At 52.3% G+C, this 17,541-nt stretch overlaps 1 protein-coding gene across 6 annotated transcripts in view; it reads left to right on the top strand.

The window, feature by feature from the left end:
- Window positions 1-16,470, top strand: part of TMEM108 (transmembrane protein 108) — a 258,828-nt gene extending 242,358 nt beyond the window's left edge. For all 6 annotated transcript variants that reach the window (XM_019725922.2, XM_019725923.2, XM_074312849.1 and 3 more), the window contains 3 exons: window positions 554-1,981; window positions 11,057-11,211; window positions 16,122-16,470. In XM_019725922.2, the coding sequence (XP_019581481.2) occupies window positions 554-1,981; window positions 11,057-11,211; window positions 16,122-16,244 (1,706 nt within the window). In that variant the 3' untranslated portion in view covers window positions 16,245-16,470. The remainder of the gene's footprint in view (window positions 1-553; window positions 1,982-11,056; window positions 11,212-16,121) is intronic.
- Window positions 16,471-17,541: the final 1,071 nt, after the last annotated feature.

Genomic DNA, 17,541 nt, shown 5'->3' on the forward strand with positions numbered 1-17,541 from the left:
TAATTGCTTGTTGAGGGGGCCTGAATGAACAGAGGTCTGTGTGTACTATTGTCTGGTTCATAAATGGAAGCCTGAGAAAAGGCATGGCATTGGGTCAGCTCCACCCACCTACGCCTTCCTCATTTGACTCAGGGTGGCTCACAGAGCTGCCACCTTCCCTGTGGTCAAGCTGGCCTTGATCACTGCCTGGCTGCAGATGGCCAGGAGCCATTCAGAGGCCACAGGCTATCATCCCACTCCCAGCCCCAGCCTGTTCTGAGAAGCTGCCTTGGTGGCGGGCATTCGGGAAAGGATGGGCCTGGCCAGTCTAGCTGGCTGTGCTTCCCCTGGGGCTGGGTTCTCTTCCTGACAGTGCTACGTGGCACCTACCTCACAGACCTGCCCAGGTCCACAGTTCTGTGTCTGACGAGGGTCAGGGCCACAGTGTGGACCTCGGGAATGTTCCCGATGTTTCCCTTGAATCCCAGCCCTTTATAGGTGTACAGATCAGGACGGCGCAGGCTCGAAGCGGCTCCCTGGGAATTTTACCTCTTCTCTCTGTCTCCCTCTCAAGGCTTCCTCCTGATCTTGGCACTGACTGAAGCACTGGTATTTGCTGCCCAGGACCCATCTCCCAGGGAATCTCTTCAGGTCCTCCCTTCAGGCACCACCCCAGGCACCATGGTGACAGTACCCCTTGGCTCTACCAGATACACACCCGTGGCTGCTGCCCCCACCTCTGTGGTGACACTGACCCCCCATCTCGATGGACCCTCCGCACAGACCGAAGCCCCCACAGCAACGATGACATCCCATCCAGATGGACACCCTCCTGCAAACACCGTTTCCGCCATTATGGCAACAGCGACCACCCCCCATGCTGAAGGCCCCCTGACCACAGGGCCCGTTCCTGCTGCCATGGCAACCACATCCTCTCACCCAGAGGGCCGCCCCCTGGGGGAGGCTGGGCCCGCCGTCCTGCTGACAAAGCCAACTGGCGCCGTCAGCCACCCCGCCACAGCACCCACCCGGGCGACCATGCGCAGACCCCCCAGACCCCCAGGCTCTTCCCGAAAGGGGGCCAGTAGTGCATCACGTCTTATCCTGCCTGCGCTCAGTGGCCACTCTGGAAGGAAGGAAGGCCAGCGAGGAAGAAATCAGAGCTCCACACATCTGGGGCAGCAGCAGCCCTTAGGGAAAATCTTTCAGATCTACAAAGGCAACTTCACAGGCTCCATGGCGCCTGAGCCCTCCACCCTCACCCCCAGGAACCCACTCTGGGGTTTCTCCTCCTCGCCACAGACCCAGACAGTGGCCACAACCACGGTGCCCAGCAGGACCTCATGGGCACCACTCACCACCACCCCGGTGCCCGCAGAGGACAAGCCAGGCCTTCGCAGAGCAGACCAGGGGGGTGGTCCTCCCTTTGCCAGCCAAGGAGGGGAGCCAGATGCCACAGCAGCCTCAGGTGCCCCTGCCAGCCCACAACCTGCCCCAGTGCCTTCTCAGCGCCCCCGTGGTGACCCCCAGGACAGCCCCAGCCACGGTGACTCCTGGCTCACTGTCACCCCTGGAACCAACAGACCTCTGTCTGCCAGATCTGGGGTCTTCACGGCTGCCACAGCCCCCACCCAGGCTGCCTTCAATGCCAGTGTCTCAGCCCCTTCCGAGGGGCTTCCTCAGGGAACATCCTCAACCCCCCGGGCCCCAGCCCATGCCCCCGGGGGCTCAGAAAGCACTGTTTCCCACGCCGAGGAGGAGGATGTGGCCACCCCCACCATGACCCACCGGGTGCCTAGTCCGCTCTCCACAGTGGTGTCCACGGCCACAGGAAACTTCCTCAACCGCCTGGTCCCTGCCGGGACCTGGAAGCCTGGAACAGCAGGGAACATCTCCCATGTGTCCGAAGGGGACAAACCCCAGCACAGAGCCACCATCTGCCTGAGCAAGATGGACATCGCCTGGGTGATCCTGGCCATCAGCGTGCCCATCTCCTCCTGCTGTAAGTGCCTCGCCCTCTCCCCACTCCTCCCTCCCTTCTTCCTCTCCCTCTACCACATCAACTTGTCCATCCCCAGAATTCCTTTGCCCCCAGAGTTGGGCAGTCACCACCACGTGGGCTGCAAAACATCTTAGAACCCCAGGAAACAAAGTAGCAGGACAAGAATCATAGGGGATCCCCGCCCCTGGTCCTTGGCTCTGCCAGGCCACAGCTCAGATGACCCCTGGTCATAAAGGCACAGCTCCCACAGGGGAGAACCTTGCAGGTAGTCCAGTTTAACCCTGCATTTTGCAGATAGAAAGACCAAGCTGGAGAGGTGACATGGCTCACCCAAGACCCCAGAGTTAGAGAGGCAGGCCTGGGATGAGACCTCAGACACCTGTCTTCCAGCCCAGAGCTCTTGTCATGACACCATCCTGCCCCCCTCACCCTCGGGTAGCCCGCTAAGGCCTAGAGTGGCATGGCACCAAGACACCATAGGCGAATGCTGTCACACCAAATTTACAGCCTCCAAGTAGCGGAGCCCTCACCTTCCTCTCCTACTTCACTTCCATCTTCCTTCCTGTCTTTCCTCTCCTCCCTCATCTCTTCTCCTCCTCCTTTCTCTCTCTATTCTGCCAAGGAAGAAGAGATGGAGCTTGGATCTTGCAGGAAGTTCTGTTAGCCTTGGCAGAAACATATTCTTGTAGCTAAATCGAGGCTTGAGAGCTACCTGTGAATTTAGCTTTGCTCGCCCTCTACTCCCGGTTGTATATGTTCCTGGGTGATGTGAGCTGGATGACCTCAGCGCTGTCTTTTGCTTCCACTGACATTGGTGAAGGGCTCTCCCCAGGCCACCAGCACCTCCTTACTGCTGCCTGTCACTCCTCTAACGAGGAGTTGGGAGGCTTTCTCCCTGATGTCTCCATGAAGAAGCTGATGCAATCGCTCAGGACCTTAGGGCTTCCTTTATGTCTTCCCCCTGTACTTGATCCTAGATTCTAAGAGTCTCTCTGATAACCTCACAGGAATCCTCACTAAGCTCAGCCCCACCCCGCCCCAGCATGGTTGCCCAGCCTTCCTCTGAACCCTTTCAGGAGTAAGAAACCCCCTATGCTCCTTGCTCGTTGGACAGCTCAGGTTGTTAATTACCCGGCTCTGTTGGGGCCTGACATTTGCCTCCTTGTAATTTCCGCTGTATGGTCCTAAGCCATGCCGTCTAAAACTACACAAAGCCAGTCAGTCTACCAACCCCTGAAATGCTTGAAATGGCTCTCAAGGCCAGTCTTCTCTTTTTCCAAGTGGTTCCTGCTCCTCCAAGTCTCTTCACAGCACCACACGGCCCTGGCCCTATGACCCCCACCCCCGCCATCTGCCCTGCTAGATGGCCCCCAGCTTATCCTCACTCCCCTAGAAGGGAGAGCAGAGCATTCCGCATGCCGGGCCATGCAGAGGAGAACAGATGGTGGTGGTTCCTTTGTTCTGTACACTGTGGCCCCATTCAGGCTCTCTGCACTGGCACCAACTCTGTGCGTAGCACTGACTGCCACATCACACCAGACTTTGCTCTGGTCTCTAGAGGAGCAAAGTCCTAGAGGAACTTTCCACAGAGGAGGCTGTTCAGCCAGATCTCCCAGCCTTTGCTCATGCCTGGGTCGTTTGAACATTAGTACAGGAGGTATATGCCTTTAACCTGATTTCTGCTTGGTAGTGAACGCCGACAAGATCTTATTAATCTAGATTCTGGATTCTTCCCAGGAGCCACCTCTCCCAGCCTTTGTCTCCTACTAGTTGATAAGCAAAGCCAACTTTCCACGTCACGGGTGGGCAGCCTACCACTCCTCAAGACCCAAAGCAGTACAAGTGAAAATATTTGCAGGTTGCGTATTTCATTGTTTCATTAAGCAGTTTTCTCTCGTGGAAACACACATGTATTCTTAAAACTGTGATTTGCCCACTTCTGAAACAGAAGAATGATAATGAGAAAATATTGCACCACTAGCCAATAAATTATTAATAATCGTCATATTAGAGAAGTAACCGCATTAGAGACAGCTTTCTAATTTTCCATTCTTTACATGTGTCTAGAGGCTACAGATTACAAAGTGAGTTCCCATTTTAATCATTTCACCCTTAAAATAGGTTAGCCAGAGGAGTAAAATAAAGGCAGAAACAAACACACTGCACAAGGAACACACCTTACAGGTGGAAAGTAAGTCACCAGGTGAAGTAACTTGCCTGGGGCCCCAATCACACATGAGCCAGCCCAGATCTGGTGATAGAATCTGTTTGTCTGATTCAACACAGTATTTCCTGAGTGCCCGTTGTGTGTGCCAGGCACTAGGGAATCAGAGATGTGTGACGGCTCCCCTCCTGGCTCCCAGAGCCCTCTCCCCACCTGGGCTTCCTCTTTGCCTGGACTGACCAGCCCAGAGTAGATGTAGCCTTTGTCCCCACAGGCCACACCCACCTGGGTTTTGCAATTCTAAAAAGCCTTTCCAGCCCTTTCGCTATGTATGAGTTTGAGATTAGATCAGATCTTACTGCCAAGCCAGAAAACCCATGGGCTGCCTAAGCCATTCATAATAATGGCAGGCGAGACAGAAGCAAAGATACAGCCTGGATCTGCCCCTCAGGAATGCTTCTCGCACTGACAGGAGCCTGCAGGTACTGGGGATAGAACATATCACTTTGTAAAGGATGATGCAAACCTTTGTTCAACGAGGACTCTTGTAGCCCTCGGAACCACAGACCTTACTTCCTGTGGCATCTGTCTGCATTTCCACCATTGGCACAGAAAAACAAATGTAGCCGAGACCTGTTTTGGGCAGGCTCCATTAAGGCCTCACCCACCAAGGTTCCTGCCTCAGCCCTGGCTGCCTCCTCGTACAGCTCCCTGTCCTTGGTCATGGCCCCAGCTCCTGTGGGACCGTCGTTAACTCTGTGAAGTCCCGGAGGAGAGGGACATTAAGATAGAAGAATACTTGTCCAACTTCAGAATGCTGTGCTTTCAAAGCACAGATGAGTTGGTAGGCAGACTGCTTTCATAGCCGAACCCCACTCTGGTCATCAGGTGAGCAGACCCCTTTCAGGTCTAAGGGCCCCTATCTCAGACCTTCCCAGTGGCAACATTTATCCTAAAACTCGCGCTACTGCCCTCCAAGAAAGTTCTCGTCCTTTGCCATATTGCCAAGTAGTTCAGGCAGTCTGGGTGGTAGCAAAGTGCATGCACAGATTTTCTCACACCTGGCTTTTCAGACCAGCCATGGCCCTGGCCCTGCTTGTCTCCATCCACCAGGAGCCAGACTTCAGATGGCCGGGACTGCTGAGCAGATGGGTGATTCCCCTGCTCTGGCAGAAGCAGGGGATGGTCATTGCAAATCTCAGGCCTGCCCACAGAGAGATGTCATCCATTCCACCTCCCCTTCCAGATCGTGAGCCCCTCCCAATGGTTGAAGGGTATCTGTGCCAGGACTAAGAAATGCTTTGTTTCCTGAGCTATGCCAGAGACAGCCACACATGGTTTCAGATGAGAACCAAAATTGATTGGATCCAGGCCACATTTGGCTGGAGCAGAGGAGACGAGCAGCTCCTGAGCTGGTCTCTGCTGCCACCATCAGGACACATGGAGCCCACAACCTCTTGCGAGAAGCCCCTATCAGGGCCTGGCACTGAATTGGTCCTCACTCACCACTGTCAGTGCTCTGGGTTCCCATCAGGACGTCAGTTTGTGTCTCTACCAGGCACTCTGGCCTGTTTTGCACATTCCACATCCATTCTTGAGAATGTCTTCACCCAGCCTCCCTAGAAAAAGATGGGGGCTTTATGAGAGATGACAAGAAACAAGGCCAGCTGATGTTTTTTATCACCAATCCAAGTCGAGCCTGGCTGAAGCAGAGAAGCAGAGTAGCACCTCTCGCTGACCTTGGATGTCTGAGGGGCCATGTGCACTTTGCCACAGTCTGGCTTCCTTCCAGATATACAGTAAATGTCACTGGAGTATCAACACTGGAGTAACAGTATTCAAAGAGATACCACGTCCTTGGGCCAACATGGTTCTCGACTATGTTAGTTTTTCTGCGAATGGTAGTCAAATCTGAATTTATATATGTACCTTTTGCTCACAGGCCCAGAATGACTTTGTAATTATTATATAAGAAAACCTGGGTCAGAATTACTCTTTCCAATGAAAAGAATGGAAGAAATTGGGACGAGAAGGAAGTGTGACTAAGAGGCTTGTCTCCCTGGGGCTCGTGAACTAGTCAAAGAAGGAGGAGGAGGAGGGGGGAGCAGCCTCAGCGAAAGGCAGGGTTGTCCAGGGGGTGTCACCTCAGCTGGACCAGAGTGTCATGCCCACGCTCACACACTTCTCTGTGCTTCCCAACTAGCGCCCCCTGGTGGGAACTTCCTTGGGCTCCCTCAGGCATATTCCCACCAGCCAGGATGGGGAGCCAGACAGTAAGCCCCCCGACCTAGTTCCCCTGTGTCCATAGCCTTGTGTCCAGGCTGGCCTCCTTCCATACCCAGAGGCCTCCCTGGGCCTTCTCCCTCAACCACCAAGGAGAGAAATGATTGCCCACAGCCTGGCTCACCCCTCAGGTTGGCACTGCTGGAGCCATTCTTCCCTGGAAGGTCTCAGGTTTCTCATGTAGAAAATGAAGAGGCCTCACTGAACTATGTCAGAGCTCCCCGTCCTCTCATTTCCTAACTTTAAACCTGCATGAATCACTGGAGAGGAAGCCTTGGCTTGGGGACCAAACACATACCTGGACGTCATCCCAGCTCTCCCACTTGTAGCCTGTGGAGCTTGGACAAGTTACTTACTCATTGGTCCAGTGTCTTCTCACCTGTAAAAATAGGGCCAGTGACCATTGCTTTAGTCTGGGACCTTCGGTAGGCAGACACTGACATGGCATTAGGCCTGCAAGAGATGTGTTGGGGAAACACCTGTGACATGTAAAGGAAGGGACTGAATTAGGCAGGAAGAGCCTCAGAGTGGAATATGGATCTGGCATCTGTGAAAGGAGAGGGAACAGCGCGGACTGGATAGGAAGAGTCTGGGACTGCAGCACAGTTTTAAGAACGTTTCTGACAGGCCCGTTGGAGTCCTCAGGCCATTTGAGGAGCCCCCTGTCCTGCAGGAACAGGCCTGAACTAGTACGGCTGCTACAGCCAGTCACACCTGAGAGCAACCCTGGAAGCGTGGCCTCAGCACATACATGGTGGTGGGGCCAGTAGGTGGCAGCTGGGTCTGTCCCTGAGCTGTACTTCCTACAGCAGGATATCTGAGCGGAGCATTTTCACAGCTGCAGCACCCCCCACACCCAGAGACTTACTGTGAAAATCAGAGATGATGCTTATAAGGTCCTATCACAGTGTCTGCCATCGAGAAGGTGCTCAGTAAATGGCAGTGGTGATTGTTATTTAGGTTGTTGTTAGGATTTGCCGTGCATTCTGCAACAGGCCACAGAGAGAGCGCTTTTCGCAGGTGTTTGAAAAGGCTGACTCCTCAGGGAACCTGTAGGATTGTATTTCCATTTCCTGTCACCATGTGTACCATCCCTGGAATCATCCCCCTCCCAGAAATGCTAACACAGTACCCAGGGCTCTATCTTAAAATCAGTGACCTTCCGCCTTCCTGTCCCACATCTGACAAGCCACGGACAATTCCCCGTGGACATCCCTGGGAAGCCAAGAGAACTTGCTTAGTTCTGACTCCAGTTTTACAACTTGAGGAAACAGGGAGCCCAGTGACCTCCTCTAGTCTTGACGGCTGTTGCCTTTGGAGAAACAGCAGTTGAAGCTTTGACTAAATCGGAAAGGGGGTGGCTAACACCTTGTGTTTGCACAGAGCTGTGTAGTGTACAAAGTGCTTCCACGTGCCTGAGGTACATTCCCTCCGTGTTCAGGACACTCTGGGACAGCAGGCATCAACCTGAGAGTCACAGAGACTTGGGGTCAGGTAACTAGCTCAGTGAGCAGGATCAATTGGGTTAACTTCTGTGAGCTTCAGGTGCCTTTTCTGTAAATGGGAAGAGTAACGGTGCCTTTCTCAGTTACTTTGTGGGTTAAACCAAACTGTAAAGGCCTAGGTCAGTGCTGGGGATAGATGAGTCTGAATTGTGCTATTCTTGCTTAGATGAAAGGTGGGACCACAGAAATAATGAAAATTGTAAACCACAGGTGAAGCCTTGGCCTTGAACCACCCAACAGTCACGCAGCCCAGTTTTTCTTTCTACATCTCTCTTGTGGAAGATGCTGGGAGGATGAGAAGAAAACTCTCCTCCATTAAGTACCTATTGGGTGTCAGGTACTGCACTAGGCATTTTGCATGAACTTTCTCTTTAACTCATTACAACCCAGTGAGGTCCATAGTAACCAGCCGGGTGAAGTGACTTACCTTGTGAACACGTGGCAGAGCCAGACTTGTACCCGGGTCTTTTGGACTCCAGGCCCATGCTTTTTCTATAGCCAGCCCACTTCTAGTATGCCAGTGAAATGCCACTTGAGAGGCACTGGGAACTCCTGAGAGAAATATAACCCGGCCCAGAGCACTAACAACACGCGAGGGGAGAAAGCTGGGAACAGAAGTCCCTGTTCCCATCCCAGGCCATCCTGCCACAGTGCCAGCCCTTCCCACAGGCAGGATCCTGGTCCTGTGTCCTAAACAGGCCCAGGCTCCAGAGCCAGGGCAGAGTGGACTTGGAGTCCTGGACTGGGCATGGGGGAGCCAGGAGACCTAGACTCTGCACCCTGAGCCAGCCCAGGTTAGCAGCATGGTTTCACTGCAGCCTAACCCTCTCATTGTGGCTGCTGTTTTACCAGCTTGAATTCCCCCAGGCTGTTTCACTGTCCTAGTTCCAGGAGCAGGGTAGCGGGGTAGTGAAAATATGGGCACCAGAAAGAGGGAGACAAGACCTGGCGTCTTGGCCCAGCCCTGCCACTCATAGCCCTGTGACCTGTGGCAAGTCAGCTAGCAGCTCCCCCACCCCCACCCCCATTCCTCCTTCAACCAGTGGAAGAAAGGGGAGGGAGGGAGGGAGGGAGGGAGGGAGGGAGGGAGACTCACAAAATTTAAACACATCTATGCCAGCCAAATTCCTCTTAGCTCAGAAATTTCCTTTATATTTTCAAAAAATTTTTAAAGCGGACCTGGTTGAATGGTGAGCAAATTAGAAATCTTTTTGCTCAAAGCAGATTGAATGAAATGGAAACTTGTCAGATCTCTTGTCCAGGGGCCTTCTCAAGCTGAGATGCCGGCAATGCCAGCAGCTGGGAAGAGAGCTCCAGAATCCCTCTGTCAGGGAATTCCTCCCACAGAGGTCTGAGGTGTGGGCCCTGAAGTCTCAGCTTGTGTGTGTGCCAGCTTTTGCTCCTACCCACACCCATGCATGCAAAGTTCTCTCTGGTGCTGGCCAAACCTCAGGCCGCTGTGGACAAAGCTGGCCCTCTGCTGCCCCCTGGTGGCCATTGCCATCATGGTGCCAGTCTCTGTGGACAGCTCAGCCTGGGGTCCCCTCTCCTTAGCACAGATGGTTGGCGCCTCCAGGATTCTGGGCGCAGCCCTGCCCACCCCTGGCCTGGAGTTTCAGCTACAGGCTCTGGTGGTGGCGAGCCTGGGCAGGAGCTGTCCAGTTTTCATTTACTGGCTTCTTCCCAAGAGGGCTCTTGTCACCCTTATCATTGTATCAGCTGCTCCACTGTGAGCCTGCACAGCCATCCCACCTCTGCGACCTTAGAAGCCTTCCCTGCCAGCATGCCCAAGCCACTCTGTCCCCACAAGTTCATCAGCATCCAAACATGCTCCTTCCTGCCTGGGACCCCCGAGTCTGAGATTGAAAGGACAGGGTCATATGCTAAGCTGTGCAGAGCCTTGATCAGGCCTTTCCGTGGCCTGATTAGTCTTTGGCATGTCTTTGTGAGGCAGAATCATGGGTGGTTAAAAGCACAGACTTTGGATTCCAGATGTCTGGGTTTGCTCTTGGGCAAATCACTTCACCTCTCTGAGCCTGTCTGTCATATGGGAACCCTAATAGTACTGACCTCGTGGAGTCAAGTAGAGGATGAAATGAAGTCATATTTATAGAGTGTTTGGAACCCTGCCTGGCACATAAATGCTATATAACTGTTAACAGCTTTTAATTTATTTTTTTTATGCTGATGATAATGGTAATGCCAGGGCAGCTGTTATACCAGGTCCCAGACCTCTGCCCGGTGATTCTGCAGGAATCACAGACTCGTTTTGTAAAGTTCACTGGGCTCTGCACCTCTTTCTGCCAGCCTCCTGCTCCTCTGACCAACAGTGCATTCCAGAGCACACATTGCAATGCTGTGCAACCAAGCTCTGGGGAGCCCTCCCACTGAAAGAGCAAGGCCTTTTCTTGGAGCAGACTCCAGAAGTAACACTGCAGCCTCCACAGAGAACTGAAATGACACCCAAGTCTCTTGCCTCTAAGGCCTATGGAGGCAGCCTCAATACATGGCTCTGGCCTCACCTCTTACCTCACTCCACTCCAGCCATGTTTCTCTTTTCTCACACATATCAAGCGTGTCCCCACCTCAGGCCCTTTGCACATGCTGTTTTCTCTGCCTGGAACACACTGCCCCCATTTTGCACATGGCTAGCTCCTTCCCCACCTTCTTTTCTCAGCGCTAAGGTCACCTCCTCAGGGAAGCCTTTTGTGATGACTCTAAAGCACTCTCTCCTTCAGCTCACCTCCGCTGTCTCTCTCACTTCCCCCAGTTTCATTTTTTTTAGCAGTTATCACTATCTAGATTTACCTTATTTATTCATTTTATTTATTATAAGTGGTCTGACTCCCTCTACACCCCTCCTTACACGCACTAGGAAGGAAGCTAATGAAAGCAGGGCAGCTTTGTCTTTTTTTCTCTCCCTATCTCCCCAGCACCTGGCACAAAGTAGGCACTCAGCATATATAGATATTTGTTGAATGGACAAACGAATTAATGAATGGGGTAAGTAGCTGAATATATGACTGTCACAGTCCCGCCCAGAGACTGGCCTCTGTCACTTGGCAATGCTGGCTCCGTGCCTGTCGCCTGCCTCCCCCTCCCTAACTTGGATCCCTTCCACAGCCGTCTTGCTGACCGTGTGCTGCCTGCGGAGGAAGAAGAAGACGGCCAACCCGGAGAACAATCTGAGCTACTGGAACAATGCCATCACCATGGACTACTTCAACAAGCATGCAGTGGAGTTACCCAGGGAGATCCAGTCCCTTGAAACCTCTGAGGTAATGAGCCCAAAACCAGGGGGTGCCCCCTGGAAGTGCTGGCCCCACGGCCCCAGAAAAGTGAGGCTCCAAAGAGAGCCGTGGAGCATCTGCTCATTTCTTAGCTCCTTACCCCTCAACGTGTGGTCCACGGACCAGCAGCAGTCGCGCGAGGAGGCTGCAGACCCCGCCCAGCCCTGCTGAATCAGGGTCTCCATGTTAGCAAGAAGCCCCAGCGGCTTCATGCACATGTGAAAGGTTTGGAAGCAGTGTTCTTGAGACATTGGGTTTCTGAGAACAAGTCAGCAAATATTCATTGAGGACCCATTTTGTGACAGACACTCTCTAGGGACTGTGAAGATGAGAGCTTGCTCTCAACGGGCCCAGGTTCCAAGATGTGGTTTAGGTATGGACCCCACACATCATTCAAAACCAAAACAAATGAGGGGAGATGCAAGAGGAGTTACTAAGAGCTGTGGTAACCCAGGAGAGGAAAGCCTTCCCAGTGGAGATGCTAGGAAGGATGAGTGGATTTCGACACGTATTCCAGTAAGATGTAGCCAAGGAGAGGTGCTAGGTATGGCACTGAAGGAAGTGTTTGCCTGAAACACCTGGCTGGCAGTGAGACAGCTGGGCTTTGGCTTCAGAGTCTGTGCTCTGAAGGTGGACAGAGGCCAGGGTGCAACAGGAAAGGTAGATGGGTTAGGCATGCCCTTGAATGGGGGTGAACGGACTTTAGTCTTGGGCAGCAGAGGGTCACTGAAAGTTTTGAGTTTTGTGTAACCTAGTTTTAGAAAGATGGTGCTGATGGCCTGGTGATGACACTCTACACATCATCAATGAATGGAAAGGAAGGGTAATTTAATGGATGGGTGAATGGATGGGAGGACAGACAGAAAGACAGACTAGAAACAAGGACATCAATTGGGATGCACTTGACATGGCCCTGGAGAAAGATGGCGGACATCCAAGGAAAGGCAGTGAGAGGTGAGAAGACTTGTGCTGGAGGTACACGCCCCTCTGCTCCCACAGGCCCATCCCACAGCAGCCAGGGTGAGCTTTTGTAGACATAAATGTGGTCACATCTCTCCCATCACTCAGAAGCCTTCAGTAGCTTCCTGTTGCTGTGAAGGTAATGTGCAGAGTTTTCTACAGGGCCTGCAAGGTGGGCCTGGCTCCAGCTCCTTCCCTCCTCACATCATGCCCCTCTCCTCCCATTTACTAAGCTCTGGACACACTGGATTTCTTCTCATCCTTTACCAAGTTATCTCACTGCAGGGCTGTGCATGAGCTGCCCCTCTCTCAGAACGCCTTCCGTCCCTCCCTAGCACCCCCTTCACTTGTCTCCTACCCCCCATTCAGGCCCAGTCTCCCATCACTTCCTCAGAGAGGCTTTCCCTCACTTGCCAGGTTGGGTTCAGCTCTCCTATTGCATGGCCTCAGCTCCTTGTGCTTTTCCATCGTGGCACTTATCAAAGTTGTAAGTATGTAGCTGCTGGTCTGATATTAGTTTAATATCTCTCACCCCGCTAGCCTAACCAGTTGTCTCCACATTGCTAAACCCAGGGGTCAGTTCTGAGCACTCCTGTTACTTGATCTACCAGCAGCATTTATCAGCACAGTCAGTCATTTCCTCCTCAGATGTTTCTTCACTGGCCTCTGGGGCCCCGTCCTGTCCTGGTTCTCGCCCCCTCCCAGCAGCTCCTTCTCAGTCTCCATCATTGGTTCCCAGTTCTCTCCTGACCACTGGCACTGGAGTGACCAGTCTCACTCCTCCCACTGCTTCTCTTCTTTCTTCTGCGTTCCATGACTTGACTACTATCTCTGCACTGTTGACTTCCAGTTTCTCTCTCTGGCTTTGACACCTCCCCTGAACTCCAGATTCATATACCCAGCTATACACATTGTCTAATGGGCATCTCAAAGTCAACATGCCCAAGACTGAACTTGACTCCCTCCTCCTGACCCAAAAGCTCACCTGCTGCTTTTCATTATGTAGATGGCACTGCCGACTGCCTTTTCCTCTGCACAGCCCACATCCAGTCTGTCAGCAGCTCCTATTGGTTCTTCCTACCCAGCCGTGCTTCTCATCACCTGCACTGCTATCCCCCTCATCCAGGCTGCCATTGTCGCTCAAATCATGGATTGCTACATTAGCTTCTGAAGATAGGATTTCCCATTACCGCCTTGCTTACTGCAGTCCGTCTTCCACACAGTAGACAGACAGTCTTTTCAAGGCAGCACCTCATGTCAGCCATGGCTCCCCACCCTCAAATGGCTCCTCTTCACACTTTGAACAAAACCCAGATTCCTCCTACCAGACCCTTCGGGGGCTGGCCTCTGCCCCTCTCCCTGACCCTTCCTGTCAGACTTCCCCTTGATCAAATACTCAAGCCACACCGACCTTTTTGTTCTTCATCACAATTTGCTTATCTCCCCCTTAGAGCTTTGCTCTTGTGCCTGTCTGAAATGCTCTGCTCCTGGCTACTTCCAGCCCTCACGCCCTTCGGGTCTCTGTTCCACTCTCACCTCCTCAAGGAATCCTTACCTGGCTGCTCTGTGCGGATTAGGAGCCCCGCTCCAGCCCCAGTTCTTTATTCCCTTCCCTGCCTTATTTTTCTTCAGAGCATGTCTCACCACCTGCTACTGCATCACTCTCTCTGTTGACTGGCTTGTTGTCTGTCTTCCCTGCTAGAATGGACGCTGCCTGCAGGCAGGAGACTGGTTTGTTCTACTCACTGCTCTAGCCCCAGCACCTGGAACCGGGCCCAGCACTGGGTAAATGTTTGTCACATGAATGAACCAAAAGTTTTATTCACGATTTACCCATCACCCAGCCCAAAGCCCAATACACAGTGGACGCTCAATAAAAAATTTTAACTGCAGGACAAACAGAGAGAAAGGCTTCGTGAAGGCACTGACCGTTAGCATGGTCAGTGTACATTTCGAATAGCAAAAGTGTACCTGAGAACTGTTACAGTGAGTGAAAAATGGGTGACTTGGCAAAGGAGCTGGCCCCACTTTGAGTGTGGGCTGCGAGCCCCTGGACTCTAAATTTCTCACATTCTCTTTATAAATCAATAAATGGAAACCAAAGCTGAAGGACAGTGCTTGTGAGCATATCATAGAAAGGGCCAGTTAGTCGTCTGGCCCAGAGTACGAGGGCCCCCATGGGACACAGGCCAGAGGCTCCTGGAAGGAGCCCCTTCCCCCCAGCCATGAGCTCAGGATCCGGCGGTTACAGCAGAACCAGCAGCATAGCGCTCAGTTTGGCTTCGGAGTGGATTGTATCAGTTTCCCTCCCAGCAGGTCTACTCTCCTCATTGTGCTTTATTTAGAGTAATGCTGCAGTTTGTTCCAACTCTCTGGGTGCACATGTGCACTGCAGACCACCCACAGAGTGATCATATGGTCACAGGGCACGTTCCACTGTATTCCACAGCCACGGGACCTGCACTCACGTGCCAACTTTGGAGGCTGCCAAGTGCTTGGCCTAAGCAGGTTTGTCTGGTGCTCTGATCCCTTTCTGGGTTGATGAAAGCAGCAGGACATAAGTCTGGACCGTGCTGGCAAATTGTGATGCCCAAAAGGTGCTTGGAAACTTTTCCCGGCTTGCTTTTCTTTTTCCCTCTTCCTTCCTGTCCTCCTCCTTGTTTTCTTCTTTCTTACCTGAGTTGTTTCCTAAATAACTTTCTCTTTTTTATGCAAAGTCCTCACATGGTTCGTCCTCAGTCAGCACAGTGAGAACTAAAACAGCAAGCCAGATCCAGCCTCCAAAGTGCCCCCCACAGCTCAACCCCAAAGCCCAGTAGCGAAGGAGGATTTCCATCCCTCACTGACATGCCCCGTGTACCTGAACTGCAGAGTTGGCCCCATGTCTACCCCTCAGATGGGCACACAATGAATTCCAAAACATTGAAGGAAATTCTTGTCTTCGGAGAGAACATTTTTACCAGCATAGGGCCTTCTCCCTTTCTCTCCTCATTGTCTATAAAGCAGTATGAACACCTCAAAAATTTCATATGCTTTGCTTAAAAGCAAACTTCAGAGAATTCCTTGTGGCTTCTTAAAGACATCCAAGCAGGTCTGGCTTCAGCCAGTTCTACCGTGGCCTGTGGATGGGCCTTTGCCCTGAAATCGCCTGCAGGTTCTGAGACTCCAGTTGTTCAGATGTGGAACAAGCTATGCCTTTTTCTCCCCTACATCGACACCTGAGCCTGAGTCTGAGTACGGCTGGTTCCTGGTCCACAGATGCTTGCAGTGTTTGGTAGTTGAAGCCACAGCCATTGAGATGACGTGAGCCGTGGGTTGCTCATTTCTAGGCTTTTCCACTCCTGGAGCTGTGTAGACAGACTGAATTATTCACTTACCACCTATTGTGCAGTCACACAGAGATTCAGACCCATTCACCTCAGCTCATCTACAAGAAATGGGGCAAGGATTCAGGAGGGGAAGAATTAGCCCTTGAACGCCCTGACAGGTGGGCCGTGGCAGGAGAGGAAAGAGGTGGGCAGATGTAGGGTGTGTTCAGGGAGGAAAAGCAGCAAGGTCTCACAGAGGTCTGTGAGAGAGGCAGGAAGCAGAGTCTGGGGCCCAAGTGGACCAGGGTTGGCCCATTCGCACGGTGAGCCATGCATTGTGTGTGTGGCCAACAGGGAGCCTTCTCCGACATTGACAAGGAGAGCAGTACCATTTCTTGCAACCTGAGGGGGTGATTCAGGAAGCAGGAAAGCTTTTTTAGAAGCTTCTCTAAGAATCTAAAGAAGAGCAGAGAGGGCTCTGTACCTCAGCATTGGCAGTGAGGAAGATGAAAAATGTTTACCAAGCAATCTCACGTGAAAATCAATGTCCCCGTGGGTACATTTCTTTAAGAATAGCCGCCTCTAGAACCCTCCCCGCTCACACCATCTCTCCTCCCTGTCTCGCCCCAGGACCAGCTCTCGGAGCCCCGCTCCCCAGCCAATGGCGACTACAGACACACTGGGATGGTCCTGGTTAACCCCTTCTGCCAAGAAACACTATTTGTGGGAACCGATCAGGTATCAGAGATCTAAGTGCGGCAGCCCTCGCTTTGCCATTCCCTACCTTTCGTCTCTAAATTACAAATATACAAATATATATTACGAATATAATCTTTGTGTAGCCCTGACTTAATGAGAAACATTTTCAGCTTTTTTTTTTCCTAAGAATTGTCAACATCTTTTTTATAAGTGTGGTTTAAAAACAAAAACTTTACAGAACGATCCGTGGCTTTATAAAATAAAGGTGTTTCTAAGCAAAGCCGTTGCATTGATTGCTTCTCTTAACCACTGTCCCTGAGCACTTGTGGGTCTCAGCAGCCCTCAGCAGGGCAGGGAAGAGACTGACCTGTGGAAGCGGAGTGTTCAATGGTCATGAGCCCGGCCCTTTGCGTGATTCTTAAAGCTCTGGTTCCTCTTGATTCCATCTGACCCCCTGCCTTCCCCCTCCTATGCACACCCGTGAAGGGCCACCTGGGGGGAAGAGGTGACAGACTCATGCACTAAAGCAGGACAGGGGACATGTCATCAGCGCAGCGGACGAGTGCCCTGGAGCCTCACACTGGCACCACTGGCTGCCAAGCGCAAGTGCATCCGAGCAGACGCAGGCAGGGGCAGCAGCCCTCCGGCATCCTTGGAGTTCCTCAGGCATCCTAAGGCCACATCCCTGTACCATCACACGACAGGCACCTTCCGCTGTGCTGACAGGACTGCCTTTCCCTCGTGAAAAACGGCTCCCCTCTGAGCACATGCCTGCATCCTCTCCAACACCCACATCTGCAGTCAACGCTCGCTCGTGCCTTTGTCTGGAGAGGGTTTAGATGCGGATGCCAGCCTGGAGCTTGAGAGTGCTTGTCCTTTAAGGGTCACATGCGTATTGAGATTCAGCTTCGTTTTCTCAAGAGGCCATCGGACTCTGCCCTTGAGGAGCACTTTTCGGTAAGAAGCCTTGAAGTGTAGAGCTGTAATTTCCTAAGTCGTCCTCCTGTCATCTTAAAAAAACGAGATTTCCAACGTGATCGTTTGGGAGAGGAATCATTACATCACTCCCTCCTTGGCCTTGCAGACCCACTTGGAGGTCATCAGATGGACTCGCCCCCCAGCTTTCATTTCCAGCCCTCCTGTACTGCTCCTGTCGGTGGGCAGCTTCCTTCACCCACACTGCATCCAGCTTGGCCAACGGGTCAGACCCTCAGAAGTGAGAGAGGGCCTTCAAGAAATGTCTGTTTCTCCATTTTTTTCCTAGTAGATAGTGGCTGGGACAAAAGATAACTGCTTTGACACTTCCTTTCTCTAAAAGAAAAATAGTTTGATAGTATATTTTGAATATAGA

The sequence above is a fragment of the Rhinolophus sinicus genome, linkage group LG10 (assembly GCF_036562045.2).
Source record: "Rhinolophus sinicus isolate RSC01 linkage group LG10, ASM3656204v1, whole genome shotgun sequence".
NCBI lineage: Eukaryota > Metazoa > Chordata > Mammalia > Chiroptera > Rhinolophidae > Rhinolophus > Rhinolophus sinicus.